Genomic DNA, 22,982 nt, shown 5'->3' with positions numbered 1-22,982 from the left:
CTTCAAGGAGTATCACGAGAACAAAGATAAAGCGGAGGCGGCAAAGAAAATGGAACAGGAAGAGAAGAAGGCAAAGGCGTTGAAGAACAGGGAGGAAAAGGCGAAGAAAAAGTTGGAGGAGAAGGAAAAAAAGCGCTTGGAGAAAGAACAGAAGAAAGCTAAAAAGTTGAAAGAGAAGAGTAAGGAGGCAGAAAATAAAGGGAAGGGGAAGGGCAAGAAGAGGAGAGTGGAAGAAAGAGTGGAGTCTAGTGCAGAGGATGATGATACGATGGTTCTGTATGATGACAGGTCGGACGTTGAGATGGATATGGATGAGTTATGTGGTGTGAATGACAAACGTTTATGTGATTTTTGTGGAAGTGATAGGAACCTGGATGGATGGATTTGGTGCAAGTGTGGGAGGTGGTACCACAGAAGATGTACTGGCAGAGAGAGAGAGAAGATACTGGGGATGAGTGAGGAGGAGATCAGTGTTTTTACGTTTGTTTGTACATTGTGTAAGTGACATGTTGCGTTATGATTATGTACCCTATTAATTGTTTTGAATAAATTATTTTTGTCTTTCTCTGTTGAAAATGAACATAAACGTGTTTATTTATCTATCTAGACGTCTAGATCTAGTCTAGCTATTTATGAAAATATATGGCAGTCGTTTTGGGGGAAGGAAACATTCTGCCAATTTATGGAAAGAGTCCTTCAAAGTCCTTGGAATGCTGGAATCGAACCCTAAATTGACCAATGACCCGGCAGATATTTTACAAACTGAGCCTATGGATCTGCTGTAACTGTTTATGAATTGAAAACTATTAGAAAAACAAAAGGAAACAGTGTTTTTCAACATCCGTGAAGGGTGTCCGGTTTGCCCAAGTTGGGTGTCCGGTTGGACCTTAACGTTCCATAAGTGTCCGGTAGTACCAAAATGTCACGAATAACATTTTGCGTCTAGAACATGGAAAAGACTGCTTAGGGTGCAAAATCGGCTGGTTCACCTGAAACCGGCCACTTGAGCGTTACATTTTACGACATCACTATACAGCATTGGTCTTATTTCTGGCCAGCAGTTTTCCATTCTCTGAGACGATCACAGATAAGGCTTGTGTGTCCGGTTAGCCTGAATCTACTCTACTGTTTTTCGTACTTACAATGTTGTTCCGATATATTTGTATACTCTAACTTATACTGAGTAATAAAATGGTTCTCTCACATTTAATCACTTAGCGCTTCTGAGTTGAGTGATTCCACAATATTACTCTGGTTTTCCGTCGAAAAACACAACATTGACGACGAGGATTATTCACCTTTATCCTGCGCATCTGCCTATAGGAGCGTTTCGTTACGTCAGTCGAAAAGTCAACACACCATGTACGGAATTCTGCCAGCCGAGAAAACCGGAGCAAGTGCCTTTTCTGCCTGCAGTGTCGTCAGCACGTGGTAAGACGCCTTCTTCGTGGACGGACGTCCATCACGTGGTAAGAAGCCTTCCCGCCTTTTTTTCCCGCCACAGCTCGTGGGCACTGAGGTCAACTGTTACGTCACGGAAGTAAACAAAACGGTACGTCGTCTTCATAAAACCAAGCAGTCGGATGCTTAGGTGAGTAATTATATATTTTTTTTTGTCAATAATTTACTAGCTTTCTCTCGCGTCGCATCTTCGTACCATTATTGTTCATAATATAGTCTTGTCAGCATTACTGTCATCATGTCAAATAAAGAGCTCATCACCATATTACAACAACAGATTGAACAACAAATGAGATAATGCTGGAACAACAAGAGCAAATGAAGCAAGTTATTGAATGACAAGAAAAGCAGATGGAAATGTTCATGTATGGCCGGTAGCAATACATGTTTAACAAAACCTCCAGCAATTGTTCGGCCCTGGCTTAGAGATATGGAGCGACTACTGGCAACGTTTTAATACATTTTAACTGCTCACTCCGTACCTGATGAGAAGAAAGCAGACGTTTTCCTTGTCAACCAATGGCCGGTTGTTTACAAAATACTGACTAACATGGCGAGTCAAGAAAGGCCAGCTAAGGCGGTAACCGCACTCAGTCTTGCAGAAATTGAAAAATATATGATGGAGCAATACCACCCTCGACTATTTGTTGTCAGAGAACGTTATAAGTTTTGGACGGGCCTCCAGAGGAAACCAGGTGAAACTATTCAGGAATTAGCAGCTAGAATTCGCCAGCGCGCTGTCACATGCAATTTCACATCCATTGAAAATCCCCTGAATGAAGCCATGGGTAACTGATTCATGTGTGCAGTCAACAAAACAGCTGTTCTTGAACCGCTATTCAAGCACACTACTACTACTACTACTAATACTACTACTACTACTACTACTACTACTACTACTACTACTACTACTACTACTACTACTACTACAACTACTACTACTACTACTACTACTACTACTACTACTACTACTACTGCTACTACTACTATTACTACAACTACTACTACTACTACTACTACTACTACTACTACTACTACTACTACTACTACTACTACTACTACTACAACAACAACTACTACTACTACTACTACTACTACTACTACTACTACTACTACTACTGTGGCGTAGTAAACTCATACGTAAAGGCTAATGATTCAATATGGTGGCTCTATTTAACTTTTAAAAAATGTAACTCGCACATTCGATTCAATTTTTAAAAAAATACTGTCCAAAAAAATGCAGCAACGATAGTGAGTTAAAATGTGCAGCTCATCGTCAAGTAGCATTGAATGCATGATGTAGAATTTGCAGCATAATTAGAAAAGTGCAGCTCATAGTGAAGTAGAGTGCAGAATCGAATCTAGCAACACTAACACTATGTATTTCCCTATTGTAAATTGTACCCAAGCCAAACCTCTTACTAGTATCGAGAGTCCTTGTCAGTTTACAATCCAACCCCTAAGAGTAAGACCAAAATATATTCAAACCTGAAACGTCAAATCCGTACATATTAATTTTAAACCCCGCCTTTTATGATATAAATTATTTTGGTACTTACGCCACATAACAAAAATCAACTATCTATAAAGCTGTTGCTTTTTATTCCCAAATACCAATTGCGACTAATCAACGAAAGTAATTTTCTACTACTTAACACAACGACCATTCCTTAACTTGAAATATAAAACTGTCCTATACTCATTTAGTATTTCCCATATTTTCATTGAAATCCTGGCGTCGTTTACTTTGCTTGAATATTAATCATGTTTAATGAACAACAACTACAGCTACCCCTTTTGCTCTTTCTAATTTTGGTCAATGTTTATTGCCATGTTTTTCTACAAATTTTTCCGTAAACTTCTTGCATAAGCTTACTCTCTTACACTACTACTACTACTACTACTACTACTACTACTACTACTACTACTACTACTACTACTACTACTACTACTACTACTACTACTACTACTACTACTACTACTACTACTACTACTACTACTACTACTACTACTACTACACTACTACTAATACTACTAACTACTACTACTACTACTACTACTACTATTACTACTACTACTACTACTACTACTACTACTACTACTACTACTACTACTTTAACTACTACTACTACTACTACTACTACTACTACTACTACTACTACTACTACTACTACTAACACCACCACCACTACTACTACTACTACTACTACTACTACTACTACTACCACTACTACTTCTGATAATAATAACAATAATAATAATAATAATAATAATAATAATAATAATAATAATAATAATAATAATAATAATAATAATAATAATTATAATAATAATAATAATAATAAGCAATACTCACAATACGTCGTTGATAAAAGCTCATTTAGCTCCTCTTTGTTCATTTTCACACCGTTATTCCCCATGGTGTCTCGTCGTCGTTGTAGAGTAAATCCTGTTTCCTTGCGAAATAATGTCACCGACTCGACCCGACCCGACCTTCGTAGCCACACACACAACAATCGATATTACACTCCTACAAATTTGATTGAAAATGATTCTTCCACACGACTAAAGATGTTTTGGATAGAATGACGAGAAAACGGGAATTGATGGATTCTGCAGCAGCAGCAGCACTTTAAAAAAAGATATAATGAGGGTGATGATGTCAACGATGATGATAATACGATAAAAACTGTAAAACGTCTTTGGATCCTATTTATCGAATTTTTAAAATCTTTTCTCACTGGCTTCTTCTATCCTTAAGGAAAATTCAGCTTTACGACAATTCCAAGTCATCTAGAGCCCAGAGAAAATAACAATGATGATGATGATGATATTGATGATGATACACGATGAAAACAGTTAAACGTCGTTGGATTCGATAATTTGTCGAAAAAGAGTTTTATCTATTCTCAGTGTCCAATCCTTAAGAAATTTTAGCTTTTTGACAATAATATTATCAAGTCATATAGATCCCATGAAAGATGACAATGAGGCGCACAGTTAACTGTCTAGATGTCTTTTGGAGAATGAGAAAGTTAGTAAACAACACTCCTCAAGTCATTGCAGGAATTTTACAATGCTGGATTAGAAGTAACCGGAATATTGTGCTAAATATCTTTTTTTCCCTCAAAGTTTGAAAGATTCGTATCTAAGAAATGGTAAATCCTTATTGTTTTGAATATATAATTATCAACATGTATTTTTGGGGACTCTGGGGTACTAAAATCTGTGGACTGTAAAAAGTAACAATCAAAATTGAAAATAGCAGCTTCAAAAGATAACATAACACCAAACACGGAACGTTTCGGGCTCAAAACCTATTTTTAGCCAATAACTAAAAAACAAAAACAAACAGAACAGAAACATAAATTTAAAGAGCATCTGGTAGATAAATATATGCCATCTCCTTTCTTTAAGCGATACGGTCTTATAATATCCCAAAATATTGTTTCTTCCAGATAAAAGTGCCATATACTTTTCTACCGTCTATCCGTTTTTATTGGGGGTTTTTTGTCATTGGTGAAAGAATGATTTTTAGACCAAAATGTTCCGTGTTTGGGAATGTGTTCATTATGGAAATTCTTGTATTCAGTTTTGTTTGTTACATGTTGATATGGGTGTATATTATTAGTAATGGCGCACTGTTATCAAACCAAAGCATTGCTGAAATCAACCTTCAGTTTTAAAAAAAATGATATCAAAAACTAGAGCTTTAACTAGACCTTTTATAAAGCGCAATATCCACTAAATGTGCTAAAGTCGCTTTACAAAGAGTCCCTGGACAAAAGCAACAAATAACATGTAAAAGGAGACATGACGCCTGTTATGCGAAATTACAATTTTTTTTCCGATAAAAGACAACGCGTATAACGGCCATGTACTCATTTTACACTTAAGTAAGGTGAGAAAATGTGAGTAAAGAGTCTTTTCCAAGTACTCAACTATGCGCCGAGCGAGGTTTGAACCCAGGAGCTTCCGATCCGAAATGTCATACCACAAGACCACCTAGCCGCACAAACAAAAACCTTCAAACGTCCTAGTCTTATTTAGTCTAATACTTAAAAATCGATGCCTTTGAGACGTGGGTGTACCACAGAATTCTGTGAGTACCTTGGACCAGAAAGAAATCAAACATTCTTGTTCTTATTGATGCAAGCCTATGGTCTTGAAAACTGTTGGCATAAGTTAAAATGAGAAAACTGAACTATTATGGGCACGTTTGGAGATACAACACCATCCAAAAATCAGTGCTAGAGTGAAAAGTAGCTGGCAGAAAGGAACGAGGTAAACCTTGGAAGCCCTGGATAGGATATGTGGAGGCAACAACTGGCAAAAAAAAATATAGACTGCTCGGTAATGACCATGGAGCGTAAAAAATGACGTTCCATGATATTCAACCTCCGTGTGGAGACTGAACACCGGTAAGGCAAGGTAAGTACTTAAAAGCATCTAATTCTGATGAGTCAACTCTGATATATCACCAATGGTTATCCAGGTTCATTTATGAACAAGGAAAACTTCTACTCTATCAAAAATACTGTAAACAATACGTGTAATGTGATTCAACCCTCTCCTTACCAACCATATGAAAATCGTCACGATACAACCAACATTTTTCTCACTCTGATTTCTTTTGTACATCACAATATTTGAGGGAAAATATTCATTATAATGATAAAAGAACTCGATTTGCCGAAACTAAATTATAAATAATATATGAACTTGATGTGTTTAAGTGAAAAGGAAATCTATTTTTTTTTTGGATAGTTTAGGAAAAATTCCTGAAAATGGCCGGTAATGAGAGAGTGAATGTCCTGTCCTAAATGCTAAGTGTTGCTGTTGACCAGGGACCGCTTGTAAAGCGCTTTGAACACGTTTAGTGGATATTGCGATATATAAAAGCTCAATTTTAATAACAATTTTTAACAACTATACTATTTTTAACTCTTAAAAACTACGATTTAAAAACAATTTTCAAGTAGGGAGATCTGAAGTAGAGTGACCTTTCTACTTGACCAACGATGACGCAACTAGCTTTCTTACGTGATAATCGATGAAAGAACCAGGAGATCTATCATGCCTGACGCTTGTCGAATGTCTTGACAGTGAGGGATTTAATCCATGACGAATAGTTGGTATAACGTTATAAGTGATTGTTTTGTTTGTCATTAAGGTAGGAGGAAGGTATGAGTCGTCGGTTAAAACAATTAAGTCGCACTTGGGCAAAAAGTGTTAGTTGTAGTAGTAGTGGTGGTAGTAGTAGTAGTAGTTGTTGTTGTTTTTGTAGTAGTACTATTAGTAGTAGTAGTAGTATTTAATAGCAGAAGGGTCAGTAGTAGTAGAAGTACTATTAGTAGTAGGAGTAGTAGTAGAAATAGTAGTTGTAGTAGTAGCAGTACATCGAGCTTTAATATAGCGCAATATAGTGTGCTATATGTGCTAAAAGCGCTTTACAAGGGGTCCCTGGCCAACAGCAACATTTAACATGGGACATGACGCCTGTTAGGCGATGTTATATTTTTTTCGGATAGAGACAACGCTGTTAACGGCCAGGTACTCATTTTACACTTGAGTGAGGTGAGAAAATGTGAGTAAACCAAGGACTCAACTATGCGCCGAGCGAGGCTCGAACCCAGGACCTTCCGATCCGAAAGCAAGTGTCATACCACAAGACCACATAGCCTGACGTGACATCAGACTATTGAATCCTATTTAAATGTTTATAATATTAAGATCGAGAAAATCGTATGATAACTAATCACCCATTTGGCGGTATAAAAACAATAACAATGATCAAAGAGACAGGTCGATTTTAGTCACGTCATTGTTTAAAAACAACATGTGGAAAATATATAGAATACGCTTGGCTAAGAAACTCACAACATTGCCATCCGAAGTATAACGGACCAATACAAAAAACTATGTTTAACCGTAATCGTTTATAGTATGGTTAATACAGTTTAGTGAAAATTACTCATAAAGGTGGGTGGAAAAAAGCAATAACAAAGATCTGAGAGACGTTAACTCCATACTATCTATAGATAGTTCGAAGTTGACGTCACTCAGGTCTTTGTTATTGTTTATTTGCCATCCGCGTTTATGAGTAACTATCACTAAACTGTATTAACCTGATTATAAACGATCATGGTTACACACAGTTTTGTGTGTTGGTCCGTTATACTTCCGGATGGCAATGTTCGCCAGGCACATACTATACAAAGTCCATTACAACAATATGCGGCTATGTGGTCTTGTGGTATGACACTCGCTTTCGGATCGGAAGGTCCTGGGTTCGAGGCTCCCTCGGCGCATAGTAGAGTCCTAGGAAAAAGGCTCGTTACTCACATTCTCTCACCGTACTCAGGTACAAAATAAGTACCTGGCCGTTAACAGCGTTGTCTCTGTCCGAAATAAAAGTGTAATATAGCCTAACAGGCTAACGTATTGCCCCGTCCTACACGTTAAATGTTGCTGATGGCCAAGGACCCATTGTAAAGCGCTTTGGGCACGTTTAGTGGATATCGCGCTATATAAAAAAAGCTCAATGTTAAATCTAGTCCATTACTGGAGTTAACTCACTCAACCCTAACACCGACTATATCCGTCGTTACTTTTACCCCATTCCTATTTATTACATTTTTATGAGACAAACTGTAGCCTTAGTATCAAAGCTATTGTTTTAAGTTTTTGCGTGTTAATGATGATGATCATCATCATCATTTCCTTTTTCACCCTGGGTCAGGGGATAGGCCACAGTTAAGATACTTGAATAAAACTATCTATGCACATGCCCAGTTATAATTCATTTATTTTCCCAATTTTGAAAAGTAGCAAAAGACTCTAGGATGGAGTGAGTTAAGTTAACGCTAATAATATGTGCACCTCAACTGTAACGAATCCAAGACAATGCGTCGTCAAATAAATTATATTCCCATCCAGACGTCTAAAATGTTTTCAATGTCTCTTCTAATGGTATAAAACGTACATTTCGTTACACAATCACAATGTTATCTAAAATGATATCAGGGTATTTAGAATAAATATGATACCACAACATTATATTATTGATAAACACTTCAATATATTATATTATTGTTCTACACACTAGATGTGTCAAGTATTGCAAAACAATGCAAAGCAACTCGACATGACAAATAATAAAAAGAATAATATAGCTATCAAAACATCACTATTCATTCTTCGACCTGTCACATCCATACAGTTCAACAGCAGCTGTGTCCAAGCATGGCTCTATTCGATATGCAGTTTTATTTTTAATTCATTTGTCATTAACGGTTACTCGACTACATAGATAGAACGAAGTTGACGCCACTCAGGTCTTTGTTATTGTATTTTTTTTTGCCATCCATTTTTTTTTTGAGTAATTGGATTCAATAGTCTGATGTCTTGTCGCCCAGCAACGGCGGCCATCGTGGTTCTAAACAAAGATAATTGGTACTTATTATTCTTCATGCTGGCTAGAACTGTTCATATGTCTTGTGATCAGAATGTGTAAAAGTCAAAACATGATCAGATTTATAATGATTTTTTTCCCCTTTGGAGCCTTTTATGCTCGTCGGAGAAATATTTCATAAGGCCGTCCGCCATTGATCCGATAGTTTAGAGCCAGTTGCAGTTACTATGTTACCATGCGTCATTGCGAGGGAAGTGACGCTACGACTGTTGAAACGTATTCTCATGAAACTGTATTAACCAGACTGTAAATTTCATGGTTACACATAGTTTTGTGCGTTGGTCCGTTATCTTTCCAAATGCCAATGTTGTGAACTGTTTAGCCAAGCGAACACTATCTATAAATAAAGATGACGTTACCATTTTCTTTGATATTGTTTTTCGCCGCCAGCTGGGTCAAATACAAATTCCTTCGTAAGGGTCGTTTTACACTTCCAATGAGATTTGAACACGCTTTTTGACACCAAGCACTTTTTTGTCCTATTCTCACCAGTTTCGCTAAATCAGACTATAAACGTTAAATTATTAAAGGTTACAAAAAGTTTTCTGTGACGGTTCAATTTATCAGATGTGTAGACTTATAGTGAGTATTTTACTCAAACGCATTCCGTCGATGGTAATTAACCAGTAGATTTTTGACCAATCAAAACATGAAATTTGTGACACACTCTCACACGTGCTCGGACAACATATTTGGTTGTTTATAGATAGTTCGAAGATGACGTCACTCAGGCCTTTGTTATTGTTTTTGCCATCCGCGTTTGTGAGTTGTTCTCAATAAACTGTATTAACCAGACTATAAAAGTTCATGGTTACACAGAGTTTGTGTGTTGGTCCGTTATACTTCCGGATGGCAATGTTGTGAACTCCTTGGCCAAACGCATTCTATCTATAAACATTAACGTGAATGGAATCGACCCCTCTCTGATCATTGTTATTGTTTTTATACCGCCAAATGGGTGACTAGTTATCACATGATTTTCTTGATCAGATTATAAACGTTTAAGTTTACACATAATTTTCTGTGTTGGTTCTATTTATCAAGCGGTAGAGTATTTTACTTAAGCACAAACCATCGATAGTAAAATATCGATAGTATGCGCTTGGCTAAGAAGCTCATAACATTGTCATCCGGAAGTATAACGGACTAACACACAAAACTGTGTGTATCCATGAACGTTCATAGTCGGGTTAAAACAGTTCAGTGAGCATTACTCATAAACGCGGATGGCAAAAAACAATAACAAAGACCTGAGTGACGTCATCTTCGAAATATCTATAGATAGTATGCAGATGACGTCACTCAGACCTTTGTTATTGTTTTTGCCATCCGCGTTTGTGAGTTGTTCTCACTAAACTGTATTAATCAGACTATAAAAGCTCATGGTTACACAGAGTTTGTGTGTTGGTCCGTTATACTTCCGGATGGCAATGTTGTGAACTCCTTGGCCAAGCGCATTCTATCTATATGTAGTTTGCTGTGTCTACTAATCACTGCCATTGTTTATATAATGACGATTGTCCGAGAGGCGTGGTTATCTACCGGCCTTTTGATAGTATGCGCTTGGCTAAGAAGCTCATAACATTGCCATCCGGAAGTACAACGGACCAACACACAAAACTGTGTGTACCCATGAACGTTGATAGTCGGGTTAATACAGTTCAGTGAGCATTACTCATAAACGCGGATGGCAAAAAACAATATCAAAGACCTGTGTGACGTCATCTTCGAACTATCTATACCCTACAGATAGATAATTCGAAGATGTCGTCACTCAGGTTATTGTTTTTTTTTTTGCCATACGCGTTTATGAGTAATGCTCACTGAACTGTATTAACCGACTATAAACGTTCATGGATACACACAATTGTGTGTGTTGGTCCGTTATACTTCCGGATGGCAATGTTATGAGCTTCTTAGGCAAGCGCATACTATAGATAGAATGCGCTTGGCCAAGGATTTCACAACATTGCCATCCGGAAGTATAACGGACCAACACACAAACTCTGTGTAACCATGAACTGTTATAGTCTGGTTAATACAGTTTAGTGAGAACAACTCACAAACGCGGATGGCAAAAACAATAACAAAGGCCTGAGTTACGTCATCTGCATACTATCTATATATAGGTGCACTTGGTTAAGAAACTGACAACGTTGCCATCCGGAAGTATAACGGACTAGCACACAAAACTATGTGCAACCTTGAACTTTTATAATCTGGTTAATACAGTTTAGTGAAAATTACACATAAACGTGGGTGGCCAAAAAACAAAAACAAAGACCCGAGTGACATCAACTTCATTCTTGCTATAATTAACTCAGTTAGCACTAACTACCATTGTTTACATAAGGATGCTTGTCCGAGGGGCTTGATTTTGTTCCCTTCCTCGGATTGTCCTTTAAAATTTTTTAGGAAGGTCCAAAATTTATATTTTCCTTTTGCATTGTATGTAACATCGACAATATCGTGCAGACTGACTCAATTGATTTATAATTAAAGATTTAAAAATAACCATCACTGTTGAGCCATTGGTTGAATAGCATACTATTTATTATCTTTCAGCGAGTACAACAGATGGCATGCAACCAAATTGCACATGTCAATGAGACGATCTATATTCATGTTTTCGTCCAACCGAGTCATTAATCACGTGATCTGTTGCTGTCCAATGATTGGATACTTCTTGACAATTGTAAACACACTGCATTGTTTATGAAAATTGTAAACATATTCATGTGTCAAGCTGAACAAAATTACCAATCACGATGCTAGAGATGTCAAAAGCCGTGAACGTTTTTCACTATGTAGATCATATTGAGCATATTTTGCAATGTGACCAATGACCATCGCCACTTTAAGTGCTTGTCTATCACCCGGAGTAAACAGCCAACAGATCCTGAGCATCACTCACAATTACACAGATGCTTGAAAAATTAACCAGTAGATTTTTGACCAATCAAAACATTGAATTTGTGACACACCTTCACACGTGCTCGGACAAACATAGTTGGTTGTTTATAAACAATAACGTGAACGAATTCGACCTCCATCTGATCGTTGTTATTGTTTTTATATTGACAAATGAGTGACTAGTTATCACACAATTTTCTCGATCATATTATAATTGTTTAAGTTTACACATAGTTTTCTGTGTTGGTTCTACTGATCAAGAGGTAGAACAGTGGGTATTTTACTTAACACATACCATCGATAGTAAAACCTGTGTAGTTTGCTGTGTCTACCAATCACTGCCATTGTTTACATTATGACGTCCGAGAGGCGTGGTTAATTGCATCGTGTGATCAGGTTTTGGGATTAATTCATTTATTAGTGTGTCAAAATATTGTGAGAAATACTCACTAACTGGGCCTGATTTATTTTTGTGTTTGACATTTATTTAGGCGGTATCTTAGGCCTTTTCATACAGGAAATACAGTCAAGGGGACGAAACAGGGTAAATAAAAAGAAATATTCTGATTGGTTAATGCTTAGTAACGGGCGAACCATCAATCGACAGTTCGAAGTTGACGTCACTCAGGTCTTTGTTATTGTTTTTGCCATCCGCGTGTGTCAGTATTTCTCACTAAGCTGTAATAACCTGACTATAAACGATCATGGTTACACAAATGTTGTGTGTTGGACCGTTATACTTACGGATGGCAATGTTGTGAGCTCCTTAGCCAAGCGCATACTCTCTATTGACACTTAGATAACCACGCCTCTCAGACAGTCGTAATGTAAACAATGGCAGTGATTGGTAAACATCGCGAACTCGACATATTTTACTATCGATGGCATGCGTCTAAATCAAATACACACTGTTCTACCACTTGATCAATAGTAGTAGTAGTAGTAGTAGTAGTAGTAGTAGTAATAGTAGTAGTAGTAGTAGTAGTAGGAGCAGTAGTAGTAGTAGTAGTAGTAGTAGTAGTAGTAGTAGTAGTAGTAGTAGTAGTAGCAGTAGTAGTAGTAGTAGTAGTAGTAGTAGTAGTAGTAGTAGTAGTAGTAGTAGTAGTAGTAGGAGCAGCATATTTCTACACCTCCAAATTCACTTCGTTATCACAGCTTCGAAAGTCTTCCTCCGCCCTAAGAACTGTTTCATAGCCACCATCAAGTTTAGTTACTGGACAGTGGAGGACGATGTGACGCTGGTCTCTGGAGCTGCCTAAAATTTCCGGCAGGCATCACTGTTCCCACGTTTCCATCTGCACTTATTTTATTTAGTTCTACCGTGTCCCGTTAAGAGGCGATTTGAGGAATACCAGTATTTCCTGGCATTGTGGAATGCAGGCATTCTTTTAAAGGGATCGTTTATGATGTTTCCTCCTTTTCGTGTTTCCTTCCCTGTTCCACATTTCTCTCCAATTTTCTTCCACGTTGAAGTCTACAATTTTTGTTAGGTCTTCTCGATTGTTGTTGTAAGTGCTCCATTTATGATTATTTTTATAGATAGTATTCAGATGACGTCACTCAGGCCTTTGTTATTGTTTTTGCCATCCGCGTTTGTGAGTTGTTCTCACTAAACTGTATTAACCAGACTATAAAAGTTCATGGTTACACAGAGTTTGTGTGTTGGTCCGGTATACTTCCGGATGGCAATGTTGTGAACTCCTTGGCCAAGCGCATTCTATCTATAGGGGTGTCATCTGTAGCTTCATCAATTGGAGTCAATAGTCTGATGTCACATCCGCCCAGCAACGAGCAGCTTGGTTCTAAACAAATAAAATCGGTACTTTTTATTCTTCATGCTGGCTAGATCTTTTTACCATGTCATGTGATCAGAATGTATAAAAGTCAAAACATGATCAGATTTATAATGTTTTTCTCCTCTGGAAACACGTTTATGATCGTCGGAGAAGTATTTCAAAAGTGCGTCCGCCATTGTTCCGATGGTTTAGAACCAGTTGCTAAGTTATTATGCGTCATTACGAGGGAAGTGACGTCACGACTGTTGAAGACTATTCTTGCATGCATCCATTGATCAGCGTCTTGTCGTCTAAGACTAGCCGTGCAATGCCGCTCAGTGTTGGGAGCCACGGAGTGGAGTTGACGTAAGACATCCTGTTATTATACTCCTTTGTTCAATTAATCGGATGGCAATGCGGTTTCTTCTTCTTCTTCTTCTTCTTCTTCTTCTTCTTCTTCTTCTTCTTCTTCTTCTTCTTCTTCTTCTTATTATTATTATTATTATTATTATGATCGTCATCATTGTTATTACTACTTATTTTTCATTTTTTAAAGATATCAACTACTTGATTACTTATTTCTTTTGGTTTCTTCTTCTTCTTCTGGGTTCCATGCCTGGTCCAGGCTTCGGATACTGCGTGAATTATCTCTCTCCATTCCTCCCTGTCTCTTGCTTTTTCAAACAGCTCTTGGATTGTTAGGTTGGTGAAGCCCTTCAGTTGGTCTATGAGTGTTTTTCTTTGTCTCCCCCGGGCGCGTTTACCAGGTATTTTTCCACAACTTGCCAGGTATTCCTTCTTATCTTTCCTTACTATGTGTCCGAAAAAGGATAGTTGTCGATCCACTATTAAGGGCATTAGTTTCCTTTGTTGGTATGTTTGTTTTAGCACTTCTTCGTTCGTTTTGTGTGCGGTTTACATGTGTTTAAATTGCTTGATCAATAGATTGTGTGCGCTTGGCTAAGAAACTCACAATAATGCCATCAGAAAGTATAACGGACCAATACACAAAGCTATATGTAACCATGAATTTTTATAGTCTGGTTAATACAGTTTAGTGAGAATTACTCATAAACATAGATAGCAATAACAATAACAAAGACCTGAGTGACGTCAACTTCATTCTATCTATAGATAAAACGAAGTTGACGTCACTCAGGTCTTTGTTCTTGTTTTATTTCCATCCACGTTTATGAGCAATTCTCACAAAATTGTATTAACAAGACTTCTAAACGTTCAAGGTTACACATAGTTGTGTGTGTTGGTCCGTTATACTTGCGGATGGCTATGTTGTGAGTTTATTATCTAAGCGCACACTATCTATAGAACAATCGCAGAAAACCATTGTGTAAATAAATAGGCTTCAACAGTCGTGACGTCACGTCCCTCGTAATGACGCACAGTGACTTAGTAACTGGTTCTAAACTACAGGAACAATGGCGGGCGCCCTTATTAAATACTTCTCCGACGACCATAAAAGTGTATCCAGATAGAGGAGAAAAACATTACAAATCTGATCATTTTAAAAACTTTTATACATTCTGGTCACATGACGTGTGAAAAAGTTCTAGCTAGCATGAAGAATAAAAGCTATCGATTTTCTTTCTTTAGAACCAAGCTGCTCGTTGCTGGGCGGACGTGACATCAAGCTATTGAATCCTATTTAAACGTTTATAATATTATGATCGAGAAAATTGTGTGATAACCAGTCTCCCATTTGGCGGTATAAAAACAATAACAGTGATCAGAGAGAGAGAGAGAGAAAGAGAGAGAGGGGGGGGGGGAGAGAGATAGAGAGAGAGAGAGGGGGGGGGGGGGGACAATATCATTCACGTTATATAAACAACCAACAATGTTTGTCCAAGTACGTGTGAAGGTGTGTCACAAGTTCCATGTTTTGATTGGTCAAAAATCTACTGGTTAATGCTCTCCAAGTTCCCTCAAAATAAAAATAAAGAAGAAGAAATGTCGTTCTTTCAGCGGAATATTTTGGAAATAAGAGTAGTCTGTAGAAGAAACGAAATTGACGTCATTCATCTCTTTATTATTGCTTTTAGACTGCCATTTAGGTGATTAGTTCTCACTACATATATCAATCAGACTAAAAACGTTCAAGATTCTGCATTGTTTTGTGTTGTACCGTTATATCCGGCTGGTGGAGGGTGTATGTTACCTTTTACTACAGCATCAATCTATTTCTGTGCTGAAATAATAAAAAAAAGAGAATCTATCCTTCTCAATGAGCTTATTAAATGAATTTGTTCAGTCAGGTAGAGTTTTGTTATGCAAAATTGACACAAAAACTTTATCAACACATCAGGAATGCATTGCACTCAATCCGAATATGACACAGCTTGAAACACATGTATTCAGTCAGTAACCATAATGATATAGACCAATAAATTATGTGTATTTTAATATACGGTATGTTATACAATTATTAACACGTTTGTTCTTGATTGACACAATGTCGATGAAAACAGTTGCTGTTCTATCGCACGACAAAGACGAAACAAGATTTATAACCCAAGTCAAAGTGCGGCTATGTAGGCTTGTGGTATGACACTCGTTTTCGGATCGGAAGGTCCCGGGTTCGAGCCTCCCTCAGCGCATAGTTGAGTCCTTCGAAAAGGCTCCTTATTCACATTATCTCACCGTACTCAGGTGTAAAAAGAGTACCTGGCCGGAAACAGCGTTGTCTCTGTCGGAAAAAAAAATTTGTAATATTGCATAACAGGAGTCATGTCTCGTTCTACATGTTTTGTGTTGTTATTGGTCAGGGACCCTTTGTAAAGCGCTTTGAGCACGTTAGTGGAGATTGTTCTATATAAAAGCTCAAGTTTTTGTTTTATTAATAAGCTACTAGAATCTGTGGACTGTACATAGTATTAAACAAAAATAAATATAACCACTTCATAATAGAACAAAATACGACACACGGCACGTTTCGGGTTCAAATCCCTATTTCAGCCAGCAACAAAAATATATATATATTTATATTTATATTTGTATTGGTATTGTTTTTTGTTGTTGTTGACTTTGACTTGCATTATAAAATCTTGTTTCTTCATTGTCGTGCAGTAGAACGAGCTGCTGCCTTTATCGACGATAATGTGTCAATCAAGAACAAAACGTGTTAATTGCATAACGTACAATATATTAAATGCATATTATTTCATTTATTAGTTACTCGCTGAACAAAGTTTTTGAGCGCGAAACGCCCGTGTTTGGTATTTTGTTCTTTATTCTTTTTTTTGAGGCTATTATATTTAATTTTGTTTATTACAGTTTACAAGACTTTATAACCAATTTTTGAAACTTTTTGACGGGTATGTTTAAAGATTTCCTGGACAAAATGAATATAAGGTGGGATTATATTTCTTTTTTAAAAATTTCCTTCTATTGTTTGTTTTCGTGAATCGTATTCTATAAAATTATCTACTTATAAAATTGTATAATACTTTTGAAAAAGGACTTTTTATCATATATGAAAAGAGATATTTTATTGATTTGTCGAACTCTCTGCACCTAAGATTTGTTCCATACTAGGCAAGATTGAAAACGCGCGAATTACCCAAATAGAACAGAAAAATTGCTAGACCTAAATATAATTTCAACAAACGTAAAGAAGAACTCTTTCCAATTCAAAGGATGTGAGGCATGCGACAATTAGAGCGGCTTTCGTGATTGTATTTGCAATTAGTGGAGAAATGGTCAAAATTGAGAACACAGTAATGATTATTTAGGAAATAATGACATTTTGTGTTCTTTCGAACGTGTTAGTATCTGGTCCGCAATTGGATTCAATCGTCTGATGTCACGTCCGCCCAGCAACCAGCAGCTTGCTTCTAAACAAAGAAAAACGGTATTTTTTATTCTTCGTGCTGGCTAGAACTTTTTCACATGTCATGTGATCGGAATGTATAAAAGTCAAAACATGATCACATTTATAATGTTTTTCTCCTCTGGATACACTTTTATGCTCGTCGGAGAAGTATTTCAAAAGGGCGTCCGCCATTGTTCCGATAGTTTAGGACCAGTTACAAAGTTACTATGCGTCATTACGAGGGAAGTGATATCACGACTGTTGAAGCCTATTTGCCTCGAGACATTATGTCGGACACGACTTCTCATTGATTTCATGAGGTTTCGAATTGTCTCTTGTGGGATAACATTCCACTCCTCGACCAATACATAACTCAGTATTTCAATTGTCTGTGGTTGTCTCGTCTTCACAAGCCGACCAACAATGTCCCAAAAGGTTTTCAGTCGGTGAGAGGTTTGTTGATCAGGCTAACCATGGGAGCACAGTAATGCTGTTTTGCTCGAGGTAATCGTTGCTGAAAACGCGACGAATGAGGGAAGGCATTGTCTTGTTTACATATTTCGAAACGACATTTTCCCGGAATACGGCTACGACTTGAGAAGCCGGCACCTTCGTCAAGAAAACAATCTGAGTTGAGATTTCCCCTGGTGACAACAAGAGCGGTTTCGATATCGGTACTTAGATACCCTAAATCATAACGCTGCCTCCACTGAACAATTTCCAACTTCCACGATGTTCTGGTCTTGGAAAAGAGGAGAAAGTGCTCCCCATGAGACTGGGACAAGTTGAAAAGACTTTCGTCGCTAAATTTCTAAGTTTCTAAATTGAGCTTTTGTATAGCGCGATATCCACTAAACGTACTCAAAGGGCTTTACAAGGGGTCATTGACCAAAACAATACTTAACATGTAGGACAGGACATGACCCCTGTTAGGCGAAATTACATTTTTTTTCGGACAGAGACAACGCTGTTAACAGCAGGGTGCTCATTTTACATTTGAGTACGGTGAGAGAATGTGAGTAAAGAGTGTTTTCCAAGGACTCAACTATGCGCCGAGCGAGGCTCGAACCCAGGACCTTGGATCAGAAAGCGAGTGTCATACACATAGCCACTAAAAAGGACAGTGTTCCCGTGAGGTAGGAACCACCCGATGTTGCTTAGTGAGGACGTATCCAGTGTATGGTCGACAGAATTTCAACCCAACAGCCATAATACGACGCATTGTCACATTATGTGGGGTAAGTTGTATAGCTTTGTAACGGTGGTTGTTGACGTGACAGGGTTGTCTCGGAAAGAATGGCCGATCTCAGCAACTTGGTTTTCGTCAGCTTTTCTTCTAGCTCCCCGTCCATCGTGGTCTTTAGTGGGTACCATTAATTTCAGTCCGTTGACATAGACGAATGTCTGTTTTGTGACTGCATTCAAGACGCTACGGATTTGACGGTAAAATCAGACCAGCCTTCCTCATGCCAATAGCTTGATGATTCCTTTGGGGCCTCCGAAAGTCTTGGCATCGTTGTAGATATTCAACAGTGGATTCTGCACTGACATTGCAGTTTTGAGACTCAAGTATTTATACTGAGGATGATGATTTTTCATCGTCATGTTTTCATGGATACAAATATGATGTAAAAACTTGGTGCTTTTTGGTGCCTTTTAGTAAAATACTAACATCTGAAAGATTCTTCGAATGATTCAGATTTGCATCAGACCATTTTTCACAATTTTGAACTCTCGTCATTTTAATTGCCTTTTTATTTTTGCTGTAGACCTAATGCGCTAAGACTAAATCATAAAACGTTGCATATCATAATAAAGGGAATAAAATGTTCTTCCATAATACAAAAAGCATACTATCAAAAAGATTAAAATCTATCCAGAAAATGAACCGAAAGCCGTGGTACGTTTTCATTTTGTATAATGTATTATTGAACAAATAATTGGTCTGTCCATTAAAGGGTTTTAACCTTGAGGCCACAAAGCAAATGAACGAAAAAAGTTAAATAAAATAAAAACATAAAAAGTAAAAAAGCAAAAAAAAAAACCCAAAAAAAACAAAAAACAAAAAACCCCCCCAACAATTAAATAGAATAATGAGTTTTTAAAAGGTAATTGATGAACGTAATATTTGTCCTATATTTATTCATTTATTTATATATTTATTTATCTATTTGTCTTTCTATCTATTTATTTTTTAGAGCCTCGTGGCTGAGTATTCCGTGCCCTATAAAAGAATCCACTAGTATAATTATTATAATCATTATCATCATCATCATCATCATCATCATCATCATCATCATCATCATCATCATCATCATCATCATCATCATCATCATCATTATTATTATTATTATTATTATCATCATTATCATCATTATTATTATCATTATTATTATTATTATTATCATCATTATTATTATCATTATTATTATTATTATTATTATTATTATTATTATTATTATTATTATTATTATCATTATCATCATCATCATCATCATCATCATCATCATCATCATCATCATCGATATTAAATTATCTCTATAAATACTCTTCCACATCGGTTGTTTGTGACGGCCACTTCAAAATTTGATGATGTGAAAATCACGAGCAAAGAATACAATCTAATTCTTTGTTTGCAATAGACAGCCATTATACTTATTATTCTTGCTGTGTATTTCGAAATCGTTTCCCTTGTTAGAAAATAGATTACATTGCTCTAATACTTGTTAGTCTGTTGCCTTGACTAGATGCCATGTTCTCAATAGGCTTCAACAGACGTGACGTCACGTCCCTCGTAATGACGCATAGTAACTTAGTAACCGGTTCTAAACTATCGCGGAACAATGGTGGACGCCCTTATGAAATACTTCTCCGACGAGCGTAAAAGTATATTCAGAGGAGAAAAAAAAGTTTAAATCTGATCATGTCTTGACTTTTTATACATTCTGATCACATGACATGTGAAAAGGTTCTAGCCAACATGACGAATAAAAAGTACCGATTTTCTTTGTTTAAAACCAAGCTGCTCTTTGCTGGGCGGACGTGACATCAGACTATTGAATCCTATTATATCATATGAGACACATCGTCTCAAACTGGTATATTGTTTACCGGAACCATTCGTTAACTGAATGATGCTATTCGTAAAGGTAAAATACTCACAACATCGGCACGCCAGATATAGTTTCCTTGAACATTTATACTCTGATTGATAGAATTTAGCGATAACCAATCATAAAAATGAGTGTCTGTAAACAATAATAACAGATCTAAGTGACGTCAATTTCGTTCCTTCTATAAGCAAATTAAAAAAAAATATGTGAGATTTGATATAGTGTAATATCCACTTAACGTGCACATAGCACTTTACAAGGGACCCCATTTAACATGTAGACCGAACGATAACGCCTGATAGACGATATTACAGTATTTTTCGGAAGGAGATAACGCTATTACACCCGAGTACATTGGAGAGAATAAAAGAGAGTAAAGAGTCTTTTCCATGGACTCAACTTTGCACCGAGCGAGTCTCGAACCCAAGACCTTCCGCCTGATCTTCGGATCAGCTAGTGTCATACCACAAGACCACATAGCCGCAAATTGAGATGGATAGATAATTATGTTTCGATTTAGCTCATACAATGGATAGCCACTCCACTTATAGACCATTTCCTCTTCTTTTTTTTTCTTCAAATTCTCCACTTATAGCACATTTCTTCTTTTTTTTTTAATTCTCCACTTATAGAACATTTCTTCTTTCTTTCAAATTCTCCACTTATAGAACATTTCTTTTTATTTTTATTTTGAGGGAAATTGCAACGAATTGATCATCTTTATGGCTGTCAAAAATCAACAATAAACAGCCGGGCGGCGTCAACCGCTTACATTCTATTTGGCTATTATGTTCAACTAAACTAATCTTAAGCATTTATATAGCGCAATATCCACTAAACGTGCTCAAAGCCCTTTACACGCGGGGTCCCTAGCCAACAACAACACGAACGGTAGTATTCAAAGATCACAGTTATGTATTCCTTACAAAAACATTACAGCAAACAATAAAACGTATTGAATTGAAATAGTATAATAACAGCTTCACAAAGAACAAACTACTCAACACGAAACTTTTCGGTCTCCACGCCCTTTTACAGCCGTCAACAAAACTCGTATTCTATTTTTATATTGCGGGAGTTGTGTGTGTGTGTGGGGGGGGGGGGGGGGGCTGTTGGGTGAGGAAGGGTATAAGCCTGAAGCGTTTTTGATTTTTTTGTGTGTGTCAAAGTGGGGTTTTTCCTTCTTTTCTTTTTGAATCTGTCATGCAATATTACGTTCAATACATTTTACAGTCCGCAGATTCTAGCAGATTAGTATTTGAAAACAAATAGTTGAATGTCTTCAGCCGCATTTCAGCCATAATATTATATCATAACTCATCAAAATGAATTTATTACATCGGAAATCGACAGAGTTCTGACAACACACACTGAAAACAAAATATTCTATTATACATAGAAGTAGGTTATGTCAAAAACTAAGTGACATTTAAACAGCTTTATCAATACCACTCCATTTATCTAGCAAACTGCCGAACTCTGGAAAGACACGTATTTAACAATTTGGTCAGAAAACTCGTCCTTCAAACATATTGATCAATTAAAATGACCCTCATTTTCTCAAAAACTCTCAAATCTGGGAATTCAGTGAAGTCCCAGGTTTCAGTGTTTTTTTTTACAAGCCGGGTGTCATATGAATCGAAAGGTATATAAAGGACGAGTTTTCTGGCCAAATTTTTTAATAAGTGTTTTTTTAAGGGTACGAATGGGCAGAATGAATATATTATTATTCATCGTGTGGATGATGAATTATTAATGCAGTGGCATTCGTACGGGATCATCACGGCGCAGGGGTTTTGTATTCCGTAATACTTATTCAGAGCGCTTTAATGTTTTGTGATAATATTGTAAAAAAATTGACCTGGGAAAATAAAGGATAGAAATAAAATCAATGAGCTTTTTAGGAAGCGAAGTATCCACTAAACGTGTGCTCAAAGCAGCTTTCATTGTACCAACAGTATCACTTAATGGGTGTAAGGGGCTACTACATTTTTTTTTCGACAGCGATATTCCTGTTACCGGAAATATAATCATTTTACACTTGGGTACGGTGAAAGAATGTGAGCAAAGTGTCTTTTCCAAGGAATCAAATTTACGCAAAGCAAAGCAGGAGTTGAATCAGGGATCTACTGGTCTGAAGACGAGTGCTATATCCCTGGACCACAAAGCAACAAAAAGACCAAAATAGTGTGAGATGCAGATTCGTGCTACATGTTAAGTGCACCTATAGATAGTATGCGCTTGGTTAAGAAGCTCACAATATTGTCATCCGGAATTATAACGGACCAACACACAAAACTATGTGTAACCTTGAACGTTTAAAGTCTGATTAATACAGTTTAGTGAGAATTACTCATAAACGCGGATGGCGAAAAGCAATAACATAGACCTGAGTGACGTCAACTTCATACTATCTATAA

The 22,982-nt window shown here is 37.0% G+C and overlaps 1 protein-coding gene across 4 annotated transcripts in view; it reads right to left on the bottom strand.

Annotated features, from left to right (window-relative positions):
* LOC144979927 (neuronal calcium sensor 1-like) overlaps window positions 1-22,982 on the bottom strand; it is a 152,728-nt gene that overhangs the window by 115,163 nt on the left and 14,583 nt on the right. For all 4 annotated transcript variants that reach the window (XM_078927216.1, XM_078927218.1, XM_078927217.1 and 1 more), the window contains exon 2: window positions 3,818-4,694. In XM_078927216.1, coding sequence (XP_078783342.1) covers window positions 3,818-3,881 — 64 coding nt within the window. In that variant the 5' untranslated portion in view covers window positions 3,882-4,694. The remainder of the gene's footprint in view (window positions 1-3,817; window positions 4,695-22,982) is intronic.

This window comes from Berghia stephanieae, chromosome 9 (genome assembly GCF_034508935.2).
Source record: "Berghia stephanieae isolate SIO BIC M18660-M18661 chromosome 9, UCSD_Bste_1.3, whole genome shotgun sequence".
Lineage (NCBI taxonomy): Eukaryota > Metazoa > Mollusca > Gastropoda > Nudibranchia > Aeolidiidae > Berghia > Berghia stephanieae.
This window is presented reverse-complemented; position numbering and strand designations above follow the sequence as displayed.